Raw genomic sequence first — 18,247 nt, forward strand, 5'->3', positions numbered from 1 at the left:
TGAGGAAGCATAAGGCAAGCTGAGAGCAAAGTACAAGCTAGCATACCCCGCCCCCCCCCCCAAGTGGGATATGTGTGGTATTCCTCAGGCACTCCTAGATGCCCAAGAACAAAAGAAAGGAAAGAAAACAAATGGTTAGAGATCACCGTCATGCAGGACAGGAGTCTCTATCAGTTTACAAATACCTTAGTAAATTACAAGAAAAAGGCAATCTTATCAATATCCTAATCTTCTGAAACCTAGACTCAGTTTCCTGGAGCCCCTAATATCACCCTCCCCTCCACAGTGATGTGGGGAACAAAGGCAAGAAGGAAATGGCAGGTAAAATTAAATTTCCTTATAACCTGCAGCCCACTGACAAATACGTGAAGCAAATGCAGAGTATAACATTTCTCCAGGAATCCCCTGCAGTCATAATGTTGATGCCTTACTAGAGGGAAAACAAGCTTAGCTTGACAACAGCAAGGCCTCAGGTATCTTAGGAGTCCTCTTTAGCACACTGAAGTCCCTCTGGAGGCCTCCCTTTTGTCTTTACCTCCCCCAACTCCACAGTATGTAACCAGTCACTCCTCACAACCCCAGTGCAGCTCTTTCTGCCCACGGTTCCTGTCCCTGTGCTTTAATAAAATCATCTTTTTGCACCAAAGATGTCTTCAAGAATTCTTTCTTGGCCATGAGTTCTGAACCCCACCATCACCCCAAAACCTCATCACCATGATCCAGGTACAAGATTGAGAACAGGAATGAAGGTAGACGTGGTACTTTTACTTCTTAAGGCCCATTTCTATAGCACTTATTACGTACCTGATACTGTTAAGTCTTTCATGTATTTATCCATTTAAGTCTCAAAACAACCCTATAAAGTAGTTGCATTATTATCTTTATTTTACAAATGTGGAAAATGAAGCACAGAGTAGATTAAACTTGTCCAAGACTGCAGAGCTAAGTGGTATAAACCAAAATATGAACCCAGACAATCTGCTTCCAGAATCTGCACTCTTAATCACCATACTGTCTACTTAAATCAAACAAACAGAATGTTTACACTAATTGGGTAAGAGGAGGGTGTGAGAAGGTGAAAGATGCTCTGTACACTCACACACTTACCAGCACCTACTATATATACATCACATTAGAGAAGCTGGGAAAACCAAGACAGACATGCCGCCAGTTGAGGCTGCAGCACAGGGAGAAGCAGGACTGGGGGAGAGGCGCTGCCAGGCTAGAGAGGGCCAGACTGATGATGAACAGTCACATAACCTGTTTACCTTCTCAGATTTTACACTCATTTTGCACTCATTTAAGAACTACCAAGCAGAGGGCGCCTGGGTGGCGCAGTCGGTTAAGCGTCCGACTTCAGCCAGGTCACGATCTCGCGGTCCGTGAGTTCGAGCCCCGCGTCAGGCTCTGGGCTGATGGCTCGGAGCCTGGAGCCTGTTTCCGATTCTGTGTCTCCCTCTCTCTCTGCCCCTCCCCCGTTCATGCTCTGTCTCTCTCTGTCCCAAAAATAAATAAAAAACGTTGAAAAAAAATTTAAAAAAAAAAAAAAAAAAAAAAGAACTACCAAGCAGAGTAGTTTCTTCTTTTGTTCCTTATTGTAAATACCAAATGATGAGGGAAACAAAGGCAGAAGGAAATGGCAGATAAAGTTAAATTTCCTTACAACCTGCAGCCCACTGACAAATACTTCAGGCAGGTAGGGTATAACATTTCTCCAGGAACTCCCTGCTGTCTTAATGTGAATTCTTTGCTAGAGGGGAAAACGACCTAGCTGACAACAGCTAGGCCTCCTGGATCCTGTGAGTCTTCTTCAGCATATGAAAATCCCTTTGGAAACTCCCCCCCCCCCCACTTTACTCCCCAAACTTCCAAGTATATAACCAGTCTCTTCTCAGAGGTCCCAAGGCAGCAATTTCTGCCCCCGGGTCCTAACCCCATGTGTTAATAAAATCACCTTTTTGCACTGAAGAAGTCTCAAGAATTCTTTCTTGACCATTAGCTCCAATCCCCATCACTCCAAAACCTTATCATCAAATAAATTATTACCAAATTTAAACAAAATCCTTGATATAATGGAAATAATGTATATTTTAATTAATGAACCTCATTAACATTTGTTAAATGCCAAAGATTATTTCTAAATACTATTGATATTCCCTCCCCACTTCTGATGGCCCACACCTTCCTGTCTCACCAAAACTGGAAAGAAAATGAGAATACCACTAACTATGGATCTGACTTTACTCACAGTAATGTATCAACACTTCCCACCTCATTTTCACTTTAAAGGATCTAAAGGAACATCAGATAGTTGTACCCACCGAATCTCTAGGAGAGGTCCCTGAGAACAGAAACATTTAACACTTTCCCTGGAGCATTTGTTAAACTACACTATACACAGCTGTTCTGAATCATGAAGTACATGAAAGAAAAGGGAATGGAATCTTTAAAGTGCCTAGATGATTCTTATGATTACTCATTAGTGGAAAACTGGTATAAAAGAGAAAAAGTATAATATCTGGAGCCAAATACCACGGACTCAAATTTCAGATCGACATAAACATTTAGGCAAGTCACTTAACCCCAGTGAGTCTTCATTTTCAGATCTATAAAACAGAGATGTTAATATCTACTTTGAGGAGTTGTGTGAGAAACAAATGGAAAAACTGATGACAGCACCTAGCAGAGGAGAGCAATACTTTTTAACAATGTGCTTTAGCCTCATTGATGCTTCCTTTTTAACATCTTACATTCTTCTCTTCCTTCCATTTCCACTGCCACTCACTCATTTAGACCAACTCATAGGTCAATATATGCGTTACTGAGGTAATAAAGAACATCAACCTAACAGTACAGGTGAAAGCTAGACTCTGCCATCTGTGGGCTTTTCCATAGCCTTGGACCCTCTCAAAGTCTTCAGCTATTGCTGAAGCTGTTGTATAATGGCCGCATTAAGCTCAAAAAGTCTATTATTTCAAAACAATGCAACCCAATCACCACATACACTCCCATGTATTTGGCCCACCAGAGATAAAGATAAGCCAATGAAAGGCTAACTTCCAAGTGTCTAGCTTCCCTTTTCTGCTTCTCGTCCCCTTACTAAGGCATTTCTACTTCAAATGCTTCACACCTTCCTGATTTTAGCCAGCCTTACCAAAGTTGGAAACAAAACTGATACTGTCATTAATATTTTTTACTTACATTCATTAAAAGTATATTAACTCTTCCCATTTCATTTAAACCATAAAGTTTCTAAAGTAATTTTATTTATTTATTTTGAAATAGCATGCATGCACAGGGGGAAGGGGCAGAGAGAGAGAGAGAGAGAGAGAGAGAGAGAGAGACACAAAGAGAATCCCAAGCAGGGTCTCTCACAAACCATGAGATCATGACCTGAGCCGAAATCGAGCTGGACACTTAACCAACTGAACCACTGAGGTGCCCCTCTAAAGGAATTTTAAATGGATACGTGGGTTAGTAGGTAGATACATAAGCATCTATACATAAGATAGGTAGATGGCTGGGCAGAAGGAAGCAAGAAAGGAAGGAAGGAGAAAATTGGAGTGAGCTGTGGGGTAAAGACCTCTTTTGTCAGGGAAATTGAAAGGCCAAGGAGAATAAGATGGGACAAATACTGGTGCCTCTTCCAGTAACTTGAAAATAAGGGAATTAAGCTGTTTTCTTAGGGTTAACCTATGAAATCATTACTGGATCTCAGACCAGAGAAAAAGTTTCCTGAAAGAAAGGAAGACCCTCAAAATATGAAAATTAAAAAATAAAAATATTGAGGGTATTTGCATTATTTAAAGCAAAGTGACAATTATTTGTGAAGATGGAGTTGGTCAGTGAAGAAATCCTAAAAATACAAAAAATAAAAGGATGACAGAGATGACAGAATATTCCAGACGTGCTGAAAAGATGATTCCTATGGAGATGGTCAAGTCCATCTAAACCTAAGATTCACCTGCCTTCCTTATTCTGATTCATGCTTACCAAGGGGCCTTCTGAATATGATGTGGCTTACCAGATAGATTTACCTCAGGAAGAGAATGCCTGTCCCCTATTCCGAAATCTTCAAGGGCTCCCCTTAACACTCCTAAACTTTGTTATTGTAATATTCTCCACAATAAAACTGCATAAAAATTACATGTTTGATTACCCACTATTCTACAAAATTTTCTGCTTTGACCACCTGATCCTTTCATTGTCCCTCAATACTCAAATGGAGGATTTTGAGGGGGAAGATGGCAGCATAGGAGGACACTAGGCTCACCACGTCCTGCTGATCCCTTAGATTCCACCCACATCGGCCTAAATAACCCAGAAAACTGCCAGAAGACTAGCAGAATGGATTCTCTGGAGCCAAGCATAGACAAGAGGCCTACGGAGAGGGTAGGAAGGGTGAAGAGGCGGTGCGCACAACCTGGACTGGCGGGAGGGAGGCGGGGTGGCGGAGGGGCAGCCTGCGTGGCAAGGTAGAATCCCCGAGTCTGGCTTGCAAAAGCAGATGGGCCGGACGGAGTGTGTTCTGACAGTCAGCGGGACTTAACATCTGGAATGTCATAAGTCAACAGCACTGCTCGGACAGCAGGAGAGCTAGAGGACTACAGGAGGGAAGGTTGTTGAGCCCTGCAGGACAGAGCTCAGCTTGCCAAGGAACAAAGGCGCTGGAAAGCACCATCTCCCTCTCTCATCCCGCAGCCAAAATCCCAAAGGGAACCAGTTCCCGTAACGGAACTTGCTTGCACCGCACAAACACCCAAGGCTGTGCTTCTGTGGATCCATCCCTCTGACGGGTCTGCCTCCCTCCTGGTGCCACAGGGCCCCTCCCAAAGCGGACCACCGAAGGCAAAGCGAGCTGAGTCTGCCCCTCCCGCCCCCGTGCACCTTGCGGATCCACCCCGGCTAATACACCAGATCCCATCGAAGCAGCACCACAAGCCTGGCAGTGTGTGAGTAGCCCAGACAAGGACCACACCACTCCACAGTGAGTCCTGCCCCTGGGAGAGGAGAAGATAAGGTACACACCACTCTGACTGTGGCCCCAGCAGTGGCCTGGGGGCAGACATCAGGTCTGACTGCGGCCGAGCCCACCAACACAAGTTACTCCAGACAGCACAGGGGAAGTGTGCTGCAGTTCCACGCCACCCCAGGGACTATCCAAAACGATGAAACGGAAGAATTCTCATCAAAACAAACTCCAATAAGTAGCAACAACTAACGAACTGATCAAAAATGATTTAACCAATATAATGGACCATGAATTTAGAATAATAGTCATAAAATTAATCGCTGGGCTTGAAAAAAGTATAGAGGACAGCATAGAATATTGCCACAGAGATCAAGGGACTAAGGAACAGTCAGGAGGAGCTAAAAAATGCTATAAATGAGCTGCAAAATAAAATGGAGGCGACCACAGCGTGGACTGAAGAGGCAGAGGAGAGAACAGATGAATTAGAAGATAAAATTATGGAAAAAGAGGAAGCTGAGAAAAAGAGATAAAAAAATACAGGAGTATGAGGGTAGAATTAGAGAATTAAGTGATGCTATGAAACGCAATAATATACGATATTTGGGATTCCAGAGGAGGAAGAGAGAAAGGTGCTGAAGGTGTACTTGAAGAAATCATAGCTGAGAACTTCCCTGATCTGGGGAAGGAAAAAGTCATTGAAATCCAAGAGGCACAGAGAACTCTCTTCAGACGTAACTTGAATTGATCTTCTGCACGACATATCATAGTCAAACTGGCAAAATACAAGGATAAAGAAAAAATTCTGAAAGCAGCTAGGGATAAACATGCTTTAACATATAAAGGGAGACAAATAAGACTAGTGACGGATCTATCTACTGAAACTTGGCAGGCCAGAAAGGAATGGCAGGAAATCTTCAATGTGATGAACAGAAAAAATATGCAGCCGAGAATCCTTTATCCAGCAAGTCTGTCATTCAAAATAGAAGGAGAGATAAAGGTTTTCCAAACAAACAAAAACTGAAGGAATTCATCACCACTAAACCAGCCCTACAAGAGATCCTAAGGGGGATCCTGTGAGACAAAGTACCAGAGACATCACTACAAGTATGAAACCTACAGACATCACAATGACAATAAACCCATATCTTTCTATAATAACACTGAATGTCAATGGACTAAATGCTCCAACCAAAAGACATAGGGTATCAGAATGGATAAAAAAAAAAACAAGACCCATCTATTTGCTGTCTACAAGAGACTCATTTTAGACCTGAAGACACCTTCAGATTGAAAGTGAGGGGATCGAGAACTATCTATCATGCTACTGAAGTCAAAAGAAAGCTGGAGTAGCCATACTTATATCAGACAAACTAGACTTTAAATTAAAGGCTGTAACAAGAGATGAAGAAGGCCATTATATAATAATTACAGGGTCTATCCATCAGGAAGAGCTAACAATTATAAATGTCTATGCACCGAATACAGGAGCCCCCAAGTATATAAAACAATTACTGACGAACATAAGCAACCTTATTGACAAGAATGTGGTAATTGCAGGGGACTTTAATACTCCACTTACAACGATGGATAGATCACCTAGACACAGAATCAATACAGACACAAGGGCCCTAAATGATACATTGGATCAGATGGACTTGACAGATATACTCAGAACTCTGCATCCCAAAGCAACAGAATATACTTTCTTCTCGAGTGCACATGGAACATTCTCCAAGATAGATCACATACTGGGTCACAAAACAGCCCTTCATAAATATACAAGAATTGAGATCATACCATGCATACTTTTGGACCACAATGCAATGAAGCTTGAAATCAACCACAGGAAAAAGTCTGTAAAACCTCCAAAAGCATGGAGGTTAAAGAACACCCTACTAAAGAATGAATGGGTCAACCAGGCAATTAGAGAAGAAATTTAAAAATATATGGAAACAAATGAAAATGAAAATACAACAATCCAAACGCAAAGGGATGCAGCAAAGGCAGTCCTGAGAGGAAAATACATTGCAATCCTATCTCAAGAAATAAGAAAAAACCAAAATACAAAATCTAACAGCACACCTAAAGGAAATAGAAGCAGAACAGCAAAGACACCCCAAACCCAGCAGAAGAAGAGAAATAATAAAGATCAGAGCAGAAATAAACAATATAGAATCTAAAAATCTGTAGAGCAGATCAATGAAACCAAGAGGAATTTTTTTGAAAAAAATAAACAAAATTGATGAACCTCTAGCCAGGCTTCTCAAAAAAGGAGATGACCCAAATAGAAAAAATCATGAATGAAAATGGAATTATGACAACCAATCCCTCAGAAATACAAGCAATTATCAGGGCATATTATGAAAAATTATATGCCAAGAAACTGGACAACCTGGAAGAAATGGACAAATTCCTAAGCACCCACACACTTCCAAAATTCCAACAGGATTAAATAGAAAGCTTGAACAGACCCATAACCACTGAAGAAATTTAATCAGTTATCAAAAATCTCCCAAAAGTAAGAGTCCTGGACCAGATGGCTTCCCAGAGGAATTCTACCAGACATTTAAAGCAGAGATAATACCTATCCTTCTCAAGCTATTCCAAAAAATAGAAAGGGAAGGAAAACTTCCAGACTCATCCTACGAAGCCAGCATTCATTTGATTCCTAAACCAGACAGAGACCCAGCAAAAAAAGAGAACTACAGGCCAATATCCCTGAAGAATACGGATGCAAAAATTCTCAGTAAGATACTAGCAAATCGAATTCAACAGCACATAAAAAGAATTATTCACCATGATCAAGTGGGATTCATTCCTGGGCTGCAGGGCTGGTTCAACATTCACAAATCAATGTGATACATCACATTAATAAAAGAAAAGATAAGAACCATATGATCCTGTCAATCGATGCAGAAAAAGCATTTGACAAAATTCAGCATCCTTTCTTAAATAAAACCCTCGAGAAAGTCGTGATAGAAGGAACATACTTAACCATCATAAAAGCCATTTATGAAAAGACCACAGCTAATATCCTCCTCCATGGGGAAAAACTGAGAGCTTTCCCCCCTGAGATAAGGAACACGACAGGGATGTCCGCTCTCACCGCTGTTGTTTAACATAGTGTTGGAAGTTCTAGCATCAGCAATCAGACAATAAAAGGAAATCAAAAGCATCAAAATTGGCAAAGATGAAGTCAAGCTTTCACTTTTGCAGATGACATGACATTATACATGGAAAATCCAATAGACTCCACCTAAAGTGTGCTAGAACTGATGCATGAATTCAGCAACGTCGCAGGATACAAAATCAATGTACAGAAATCAGTTGCATTCTTATACACTAATAATGAAGCAACAGAAAGACAAATAAAGAAACTGATCCCATTCACAATTGCACCAAGAAGCATAAAATACCTAGGAATAAACCTAACCAAAGATGTAAAAGATCTGTATGCTGAAAACTATAGAAAGCTCATGAAGGATATTGAAGAAGATATAAAGAGATGGAAAAACATTCTGTGCTCACGGATTGGAAGAATAAATATTGTTAAAATGTCAATACTACCCAAAGCTATCTGCACATTTGATGCGATCCCAATCAAAACTGCACCAGCATTCTTCTAGAAACTAGAACAAGCAATCCTAAAATTTGTATGGAACCACAAAAGGCCCCGAATAGCCAAAGTAATTTTGAAGAACAAGACCAAAGCAGGAGGCATCACAATCCCAGACCTTAGTCTCTACTACAAAGTTGTAATCATCAAGATAGCATGGTATTGGCACAAAAACAGACACATAGACCAACGGAATACAATAGAAATCCCAGAACTAGACCCACAAGAGTATGGCCAACTAATCTTTGACAAAGCAGGAAAGAATATCCAATGGAAAAAAGTCTCTTTAACAAATGGTTCTGGGAGAACTGGACAGCAACATGCAGAAGGCTGAAACTAGACCACTTTCTTACACCATTCACAAAAACAAACTCAAAATGGATAAAGGATCTGAATGTGAGACATGAAACCATCAAAACCCTGGAGGAGAAAGCAGGAAAAAAACCTCTGTGACCTCAGCCGCAGCAATTTCTTACTTGATACATCCTCAAAGGCAAGGGAATTAAAAGCAAAAATGAACTATTGGGACCTCATCAAGATAAAAAGCTCCTGCACAGCAAAGGAAGCAATCAATAAAACTAAAAGGCAACCAATGGAATGGGAAAAGGTATTTGTAAATGACATATCGGACAAAGGGCTAGTATCCAAAATCTATAAAGAGCTCACCAAACTCCACACCCGAAAAATAATCCAGTGAAGAAATGGGCAGAAAACATGAATACACACTTCTCTAAAGAAGACATCCAGATGGCCAACAGGCACATGAAAAGATGGTCAACATCGCTCCTCATCAGGGAAATACAAATCAAAACCACACTCAGATATCACCTCACGCCAGTCAGAGTGGCCAAAATGAACAAATCAGGAGACTATAGATGCTGGTGAGGATGTGGAGAAACGGGAACCCTCTTGCACTGTTGGTGGGAATGCAAACTGGTGCAGCTGCTCTGGAAAACAGTGTGGAGGTTCCTCAAAAAGTTAAAAATAGACCTACCCTATGACCCAGCAGTAGCACTGCTAGGAATTTACCCAAGGGATACAGGAGTACTGATGCATAGGGGCACTTGTACCCCAATGTTTATAGCAGCATTTTCAACAATAGCCAAATTATGGAAAGAGCCTAAATGTCCATCAACTGATGAATGGATAAAGAAATTGTGGTTTATATACACAATGAGAAAGAATGAAATATGGCCTTTTGTAGCAACGTAGATGGAACTGGAGAGTGTTATGCCAAGTGAAATAAGTCATACAGAGAAAGATAACCATATGTTTTCATTCTTATGTGGATCCTAAGAAACTTAACAGAAGTCCATGAGGGAGGGGAAGGAAAAAAAAAAGAGTTTAGAGAGGAAGAGAGCCAAAGCATAAGAGACTCTTAAAAACTGAGAACTGAGGTTTGATTGGCGATGGGAGGGAGGATGGGTATTGAGGAAGGCACCTTTTGGGATGAGCACTGGGTTTTGAATGGAAACCAATTTGACAATAAATTTCATATTAAAAAAAAAAAAACTCAAATAGATACTACTATAAGCTTTTTTTCTTAGGCCTCCTGTTGTCCCCCTATCCAAGCTTCAAGTTCAGCTCAAGTCTGCCTCCTTCATAATGCCTTTCTTCGGTGTTCCAGTTTACCGTCATCACAACCCACATCTAATCTAATTTTTAAAGCAGACTGTCTCACCCATTGTACCTTGACACGTTTTCTTATTTCATATTTTTCATCTTACAAATGAAGCCATAGCTCTTCTGTGATAGGGAGCTGAAACGTAGAATTCTTTTATTTTTTTTATGTCCTCCAAAGCACCTACTCAATTTTGAGAACAAACAGATGTTCAGTAAATTCACTATGTGAATTAACTTTGTTCAGATAACTACTCATATAAAACTACAACTTTACACTTATATCACATCAGTATGATTTCACATCAAGACCCTTTAAAATATACATTTCAAGGGGCGCCTGGGTGGCTCAGTCAGTTAAGCGTCTGACTTCAGCTCAGGTCATGATCTCACAGTCTGTGAGTTCGAGCCCCAGAGCGGGCTCTGTACTGACAGCTCAGAGCCTGGAGCCTGCTTCAGATTCTGTGTCTCCCTCTCTCTCTGCCCCTCCCCTGCTCATGCTCTGTCTCTCTCTGTCTCAAAAATAAATAAAAACATTAAAAAAAAATTTTTTAACATACATTTCCAGTGTTTGCGCTTATGAGCATATACATACACATGTACATATATGTATACAAACGCATATATTTATACATGTGTACATATACATACATACGTTTGTGTGTGTGTGTGTGTGTATAAACACATAGTTACAGTCCATATTTCTCCAATCACCTGGCTCTTTGCTATTGAAATGGTTTTTTTCATTCTTACCTGGTTATGATGGGATCTGCAGCATGATTTGGGCCCCATCGCCCCAAAAGCCCCCGGCCAATCAGTCCTGTCCGTCCTGCAGGATTTCTGGGAAAAGAATATAGAAAATCAATTGAATATGTTCATCTTTTTAAACCCAACTTGACATGGCCCAAAAGAAGGCAGTAAGTGCAGTAAGAGGGAAATAGTATCTCCTCCCAAATCCAGGAACGCTATCACATATCTGCCACTAAAATCACACATTTCCTTATGCTGTTATTTAACTTTTCTTTTGTGCACGTCTTAAGCTTTGGGCTTGATCCAGGAGGAAGATCTCATTTCTGAAGTTGTTCTATAAGAGAATTTGTTTCAGTTTTCACGTATACTCCTAAATTCAAACTAACACCTTACTGGACTCTTACAACAGGGCAGATGAATGGTCTGCACCTAATGATCCTCTAGCTCTACAACAATGATGATTTATCATTCAAGATACCCACGTTTCTCTTCACTTCTCAACATCCCCTTTTCTTACTCTCATCTCATACAACCCTTTCCATTATTTTTGTTACTTTTTAAAGAAAATGTTTTCTCAGTGGGTTCTGGATGTTTATTACCAATAATATATATCTTGTAGCATATAATGAGGTAGTATTATTCAATATTTCAAGATTTCAAATATACCAAAATTCAAGTTTTAAAGAAAACAATTTTATAAAAACGCCAACTATTTAACCACTAGCACAACCCAATGTTAAAAAGTCTGTCAGGTGAACATAGCAACACTCAGGCCTGAGTAATTTTCTTCCAATGAATATTCCTTAAATGTTCAACTTTCATTATGTCCCAGTAAAATGCGCTAATCTACAATCTTACCTTTTTAAGATTATATCTTTTGTCCTCCCAATATATGAAAGTAAATACACAAACAGCCAAAATTTTCCCTGTCAGCCATCTGTTTTTATTCTGGTCTTCCTTGTGACTGTTATTCAAGTTGAATGAATTTTTATACTGTACTAGACCCAAAAATATATCAGCAAGACTTTCAATTAAGACAAGGCACCTGCCCAGGTGACAATAATTTTACTTTTCAAATTCACAGGAGGAGGGGCAGGGTGGCCAGCAACTATGTTTTATTCCAAATAAGTATACATCCCTGAACACAAATGATCAAAGCCAATATTTAAAGAGTGAAAGTTCATTTTTATAGATGACCAAGCTTATAACTGGTAAATCAGAAACTATGGAAAAGACACACAGACTACCCTATAGTCTGAGAAGCAGAGAAAGTTGTTTGCAGTGAAAGAGAAATAAAGGCAACATAGAAAGAAAAGCAGAGACAGATTTTCAATTCTACCTAAAGTTAGCTGCATTTACACTTCGGACTGCTTGAGATGACCCCATAATCCTAAAGTTCACTTTTTACTAAGGCAGCTAGAATTGTTTCCATTAGACTCTTGACTAAAACAACATGCTGTCTTGCCTTTGCTGCCTATCCTTTTTCATGGATAAATATCTTTTAATATATTTTTTTATCCAGAAAAGAACCTAAGGAATAAGTCAAATGCAAAGAAGGTCTGACTTAAAAAGACAGAAAAGTTAAATTATGACCAAAGAAAGAGTTAGCAAAACTAAAGGACCAGGTTGTGGTGAGAGAAGCCAGATCATTGCCTTGTCCTTGAGGAAGGAAGAATACAAGTTGCAACATTTTTGCAAGACAAAAACCATGATTACAGAATCTGATCCTTCTTTGTTTTATTTGGGGCATGCTAATTTTTACATTTTTTCCTAACTTTTATAATGTCTTAAGGAAAATGGAAATTGTTGGAGTTGTGTATAAAAATCATTTTTAAAAGTACAGAAAGAATCTTGATGTTAAATTACTGGGTTATTTTTATTTTTACTCTTACATGTTTGGGTAAATTCTTAGTTTAAGGCACTAATTTAATAAATTTAATAAAGAACTAATAAACATACAATTCTCAATCCTTCCTCTGTTAATTTATTCAACTAATTATTTCTACCTTCAAAGTGGAGTTACAAAAAAATGCACTCAAATACTGCCTCTGCCACTTACTATATGCAAATTGCTTACATTCTCTCTCCTTATCTGTAAATGGAACTAAAAATATCCACCCACAGGGTTATTGTAATGATTTAATCAGATCACATATATAAATTCTTTTGTACATTGTCTGGCACACACAAACACTCAATAAATGTTAATTACATTTTCTACCTTTTGAAGACCTATTTATTGTAAGATATCCATCCCCAGTACCTACCTGGGTCTTCCATTTTCAATCTCATATAGACCGTTCTGGCTCTTTCTCTCAACATGCCCATCCTTTTCATTAAACTTGGGAAAGAAGTTACTTTCACTGTAATAAGAATACCAAAGCAAAATAAGAAATAATGGCCCAATACTACCAACAGCTTACTAACGCCAGTCAGCCTGTTATTTATAATAAAGTATCCCTGAAACTAAAATTTTTAAGAGTTTTCATTTACAAATCCATTTAGTCCTTCAAAACAGTTTCTGGAAAAAAAAGAAAAAAGTTAACCAAAACACCTTACAATACAAGGATGCATATTATAATCCCTCTGGGAAGGACTAGGCAGAGAAACCACAGTTCCTCCCACACGGTACAAAAAAAGTCTACATCATTTATCAGCATGGAAGAATTGTCTGTGGGCACAATATTGCAATTAATGTTTCCTATGTGGTTTCCAGAAATAATATTCTCTGTGATATCTTGATGTTTTTACGGTCTCAAAGTAATTTTAATTTCCTCAAATGTACACTGGTTAATATTTTCATCAAATAAATCCACAAAACCGTGAATTTACCCCAAAACTTCATAATAACTATGATCTAGATTATAATCAATGTTATATGTTAGAAATGTTCTGAATTTTAATCTGGATGGTAGTTACAGCTATAGAAATAAAAAGTTGTTCTGAGCTATAGCTGCACACTTAAGTGTGCATTTTATTTCATTTGTCATACCTCAATAAAAATATTTTTGGGGCACCTGGGTGGCTCAGTTGGTTAAGCATCCAACTCTTGATCTCAGCTCAAGTCATGATCTCACAGTTCCTGAGTTCAAGCCCCATGTCGGACTCTGTGCTGACAGTGCAGAGCCTGCTTAGTATCCTCTCTCTCCCTCTCTCTCTCTGCCCCTCCCCTGCTCATACTCTCTCTCAAAATAAACTTTAAAAAATATTTATTTTCAAAGTAGACATAAATATACTACTTTCCTCACCATTACAAAATCACTGATATAACTGTGTTGATAGTGAATAAAGAGTTGTATAGCACTACATAATTCATAGGTGGTTCTGACAGAAGTTTCACTTTTTTCCTTGCTTTAATATCAGTTAAGAGAACATAGAAATATTTCTGCTCTATTTTGGAAATAATTTCCAATTTGAATGATCCAAAAACTCTCTCAAAACTTCTAACCAATCTTCCATCTAACACACAAATAAAAAATAATTAAATGGTAAAAATCATGAAATTATACAGCCAGGGTTACAATGCTCTTGGGACTCTAGAAATTCACCAGAGGAAAAAAAAAACATGAACATAATCATAATTGAAATATTAATATCGGTAGTAAAGCTTGATTTTAGATGGTGATATAAATTCAACTCTTAAAAATTAAGCTGAATGTGGGGCGCCTGGGTGGCGCAGTCGGTTAAGCATCCGACTTCAGCCAGGTCACGATCTCGCGGTGCATGAGTTCGAGCCCCGCGTCGGGCTCTGGGCTGATGGCTCAGAGCCTGGAGCCTGTTTCCGATTCTGTGTCTCCCTCTCTCTCTGCCCCTCCCCCGTTCATGCTCTGTCTCTCTCTGTCCCAAAAATAAAATAAACGTTGAAAAAAAAAAATTTTTTTTTTAAAAAAAAAAATTAAGCTGAATGAAAAATAAGAAAATGTATGCAATCTTCCTCTATTTACACTATATAGCACCCCTACCAACATCAATTTTGTGTATAATGTATATGTATAATGTATGTGCAAATATGTAAATACTCAAAATGGGGAAAATGCAACTTATTAAAGCTACAAATTTCTCTACAGATTAGCTTCATGATTAATTAAAATCCAAGTAGTATCACAAAATGACAAACACATCTTTGAACAAAATAGGGAAACTGTATGTCAAAATCTAGTCACAGCAATAAGTCCATAGTAAAGTTTAACCTAGAACTAATACTGGATCTATCCAACTTGCAACAGTTTTTACTTACTTGACTAAATTATGCCTCGAGGCATTTATAATAAATTTTCCCATGGAATCAAATTTGTAAAGCTGTTCTAAAATTAGGGTAGCAGCTTAGCAGAGTGATTAAGAGCATGAATTCTGGAGTCAGACTGAGTTCAAGTCCACACTATACCATCTACTAGCAGCTCTGTGACAATATGTAAAGGACAAACTTAGTGTGCTTCCATTTGTGTGTGTTTTGTTTTTCTATAAAGCACAAATAACCCTATCTTCCAGAATAGTTGTAAGAATAAAATAATGTTTATAAAACGTTTAGTACAGTACCTAGTTCATACTCAGTACATTTAAACACTCTACGTGTTCATTAAAAAGAACATAAATAGAAAATGTGAATCAATGTACTTCTATGAATTCAGTCAAAGGATTTTTGCTTGAGTTTTTTTCTTCTTTATCCCTTTTCTATTTTATCACATTACTCCAATTTTATCATCATGCTGTTCTTGGTAATCTGAAAAATTTCTGAAAAATATTTTCACTACTTCAAATACAAGTCTAGCTATGGTGGAAAATAACAATAAGAGATGTTCTACTGATAACCTAAACAGAACAAATGAAAACAGATACCACTACTTGTCACCTCATAAAACAAAAATCTCCATAGTAAAATAGATTTACCTTTTTGGAAGGATCATAAAACTCCCAAAAGAATAAGCAAACATGGACTGTCTAGCTTTAGCAAGAATCCCAGCCAAATGTTGGAAACTGCTTTATAACAAAGTCAAGCACTAGATGAAAATGATTTTTCAGCTATCAAAATGGTAATTTACAAATACAATCATTCTCTTCTCCGTCTTACACCCAGCTACCAGCTAACACTGACTAGTTTGCTCACCTGATCTGAGGATCGGCCCACCTGGGTCCTGCCAAGACAGAGACAGCAGTGTATTCCACAGGATTATAGTCTTGCCACTCAACAAACCATCCTACTTTCTCATTTGGAACCTGGCTGCGTTGGACTTTTGAACCAGGATACGGAGATGTTCGAGCCTTGTTGTGCGAATTCTCTTTGGCACCATTAGAACTAGACATGATGTTGGAGTTAAGATGAAACCCACAGGATAAAAATGAGCTTCTGGAAAGAAAAAAAAAAAAAAACAATCAAAAAACAAAGAAAACAAAAGAAAAATGTTTTACATACATACCAAAATAGAAAAAATAAAGAACCTATGGGGCACCTGGGTGGCTCAGTCAGTTAAGCATCCAACTTTGGTTCAGGTCACAATCTCATGGTTCACGGGTCCACACCCATGTTGGATTTTGTGCGTACAGCTCAGAGCCTGGATCCTGCTTCTTATTCTGTGTCTCCCTTGCTCTCTGCCCCTCCCCCACTCATGCTCTGTCTCTCTCAAAAATAAACATTAAAACATTTTTTAAAATTAAAATTAAAAAATAAAGAACCTAATTCAAAGACCCCAAAACATACTTTTGAACTTCAACGTATAGAAGCCCAACATCTGAGAAAATTATTTTCAAATATGAAAATTTTTTTAATATTGCTAGATCTTAGTTGAATCTACTCACTGAATTTCTTTTAGCTGAGAAAAAGGAACAGGTTTACTTTCGTTAGCACAAAAGTTGGAGAAGTTTGTTGTGAAAATTACATAAAAACAAATGTAAAAGAAAACTGTAAGTCGATGTGAGGGAATACATTTTTTTTAAATGGTCTACAGTCTAACACACGTGTAAAATATATGGCAAAGATGACACAAAGGACAAGATAATGAAAATATAGGTTGCCAGGTTCTTACATTGTATATGAAGTAATGTAATATTACTTGAAGTCAGACTATAATGAATATACAAATTGTAAACTTCAGAATAAAATTTAAAGTAACATTAGGAGGCACAGAACTGAGGGGTGCCTGGGTGGCTCAGTGGGTTAACCCTCTGACTTCAGCTGAGGTCGTGATCTCATGGTTCATGGGTCCAAGCCCCAGGTCCAGCTCTGGGCTGACAGTGCAGAGCCTGAAGCCTGCTTCAGATTCTGTGTCTCCCTCTCTCTCTGCCCCTCCCCTCCTTGTGCTTGCTCTCTTTCTCAAAAATAAATAAACATTAAAAGAAAAAAAGGCACAGAGCTGAAGTAAGTAGAAAATATATACAAAAACAAACTGAACCTCTACCTCACAGCATACACAAAAATGTTTCATGTCTTCTCCTGCCTAAAAACTTAAATGGCTTCTCATTATTCTTAAAATAAAGGCTAAATTCCCTAATGACCCTAAGTGATGACATCTAAAGTGGAAAAAGGATTCTGAGAACATGGTGAACTGATGACAGCTCCCTTCCCCTGCTCTCACTATACTTTGAGACAAATGGTTAAGACAAACAAAATGTGACAGGATGGTAAAATAAGTCAACATCCTGTGCCTCCTGACACCATACACTGAGAAGTACACAGGGATCATTTCTGAGGTACTCCTCACAAGAATATATGACCAGAATCTAATCATGAAATATAGAACAGATCCAGGTCAAGGGACAACTTGCAGAGTAAATGTCTGTACTCTTTCAACTGGTAACATCATGAAAGACAGAGGAACTCTTCCAGATAGATGCAGACTAAAAAGACATGAAAAAGAAAAACTAAATGCAATCAGTGATCTTGGATTGGTTCTTGAACCAAAAAAGAAAAAAAAAAATTGTGGGCAAGTGGTGAAACTTGAAAGGGTTATATGAATAATTTTAAAAGGTGATACCAAACCTTATTTATTTCCAACAAAGAAAAGCTTGAAAGACAATGGCTTCATTGGTGAATTCTATGAACCATTTAAAGAATTAAAACTCAAACTCTTCCAAAAAAGTGAAGAGGAAGGAATACTTCCCAAGTTTTTTCTATGAGGCCAGCATTATTACTGTGACACCAAAGCTAGACAAAGAGACTATCAGAAAACTACAGACCAATATCCTTGATGCCTATCAATGCAAAAATCTTCAACAAAATAGTAGCAAACAGAATTCAATAGCACATTCAAAGGATTATACACTATGACTAAGTGGGATTTATTCCTGGAATACAA

The 18,247-nt window shown here is 38.4% G+C and overlaps 1 protein-coding gene across 4 annotated transcripts in view; it reads right to left on the minus strand.

Annotated features, from left to right (window-relative positions):
• The window catches only part of NUDT9 (nudix hydrolase 9), a 54,877-nt gene that overhangs the window by 26,058 nt on the left and 10,572 nt on the right, over positions 1-18,247 (minus strand). For 3 of the 4 annotated variants that reach the window (XM_030313473.1, XM_030313471.2, XM_030313474.1), the window contains exons 2-4: positions 16,063-16,302; positions 13,226-13,321; positions 10,962-11,048 (exon numbers count right to left, since the gene is read on the minus strand). In XM_030313473.1, coding sequence (XP_030169333.1) covers positions 10,962-11,048; positions 13,226-13,321; positions 16,063-16,302 — 423 coding nt within the window. The remainder of the gene's footprint in view (positions 1-10,961; positions 11,049-13,225; positions 13,322-16,062; positions 16,303-18,247) is intronic. The other variant, XM_030313472.1, reaches the window with a different exon arrangement.

Source organism: Lynx canadensis, chromosome B1 (assembly GCF_007474595.2).
Source record: "Lynx canadensis isolate LIC74 chromosome B1, mLynCan4.pri.v2, whole genome shotgun sequence".
NCBI classification, from domain to species: Eukaryota; Metazoa; Chordata; class Mammalia; order Carnivora; family Felidae; genus Lynx; species Lynx canadensis.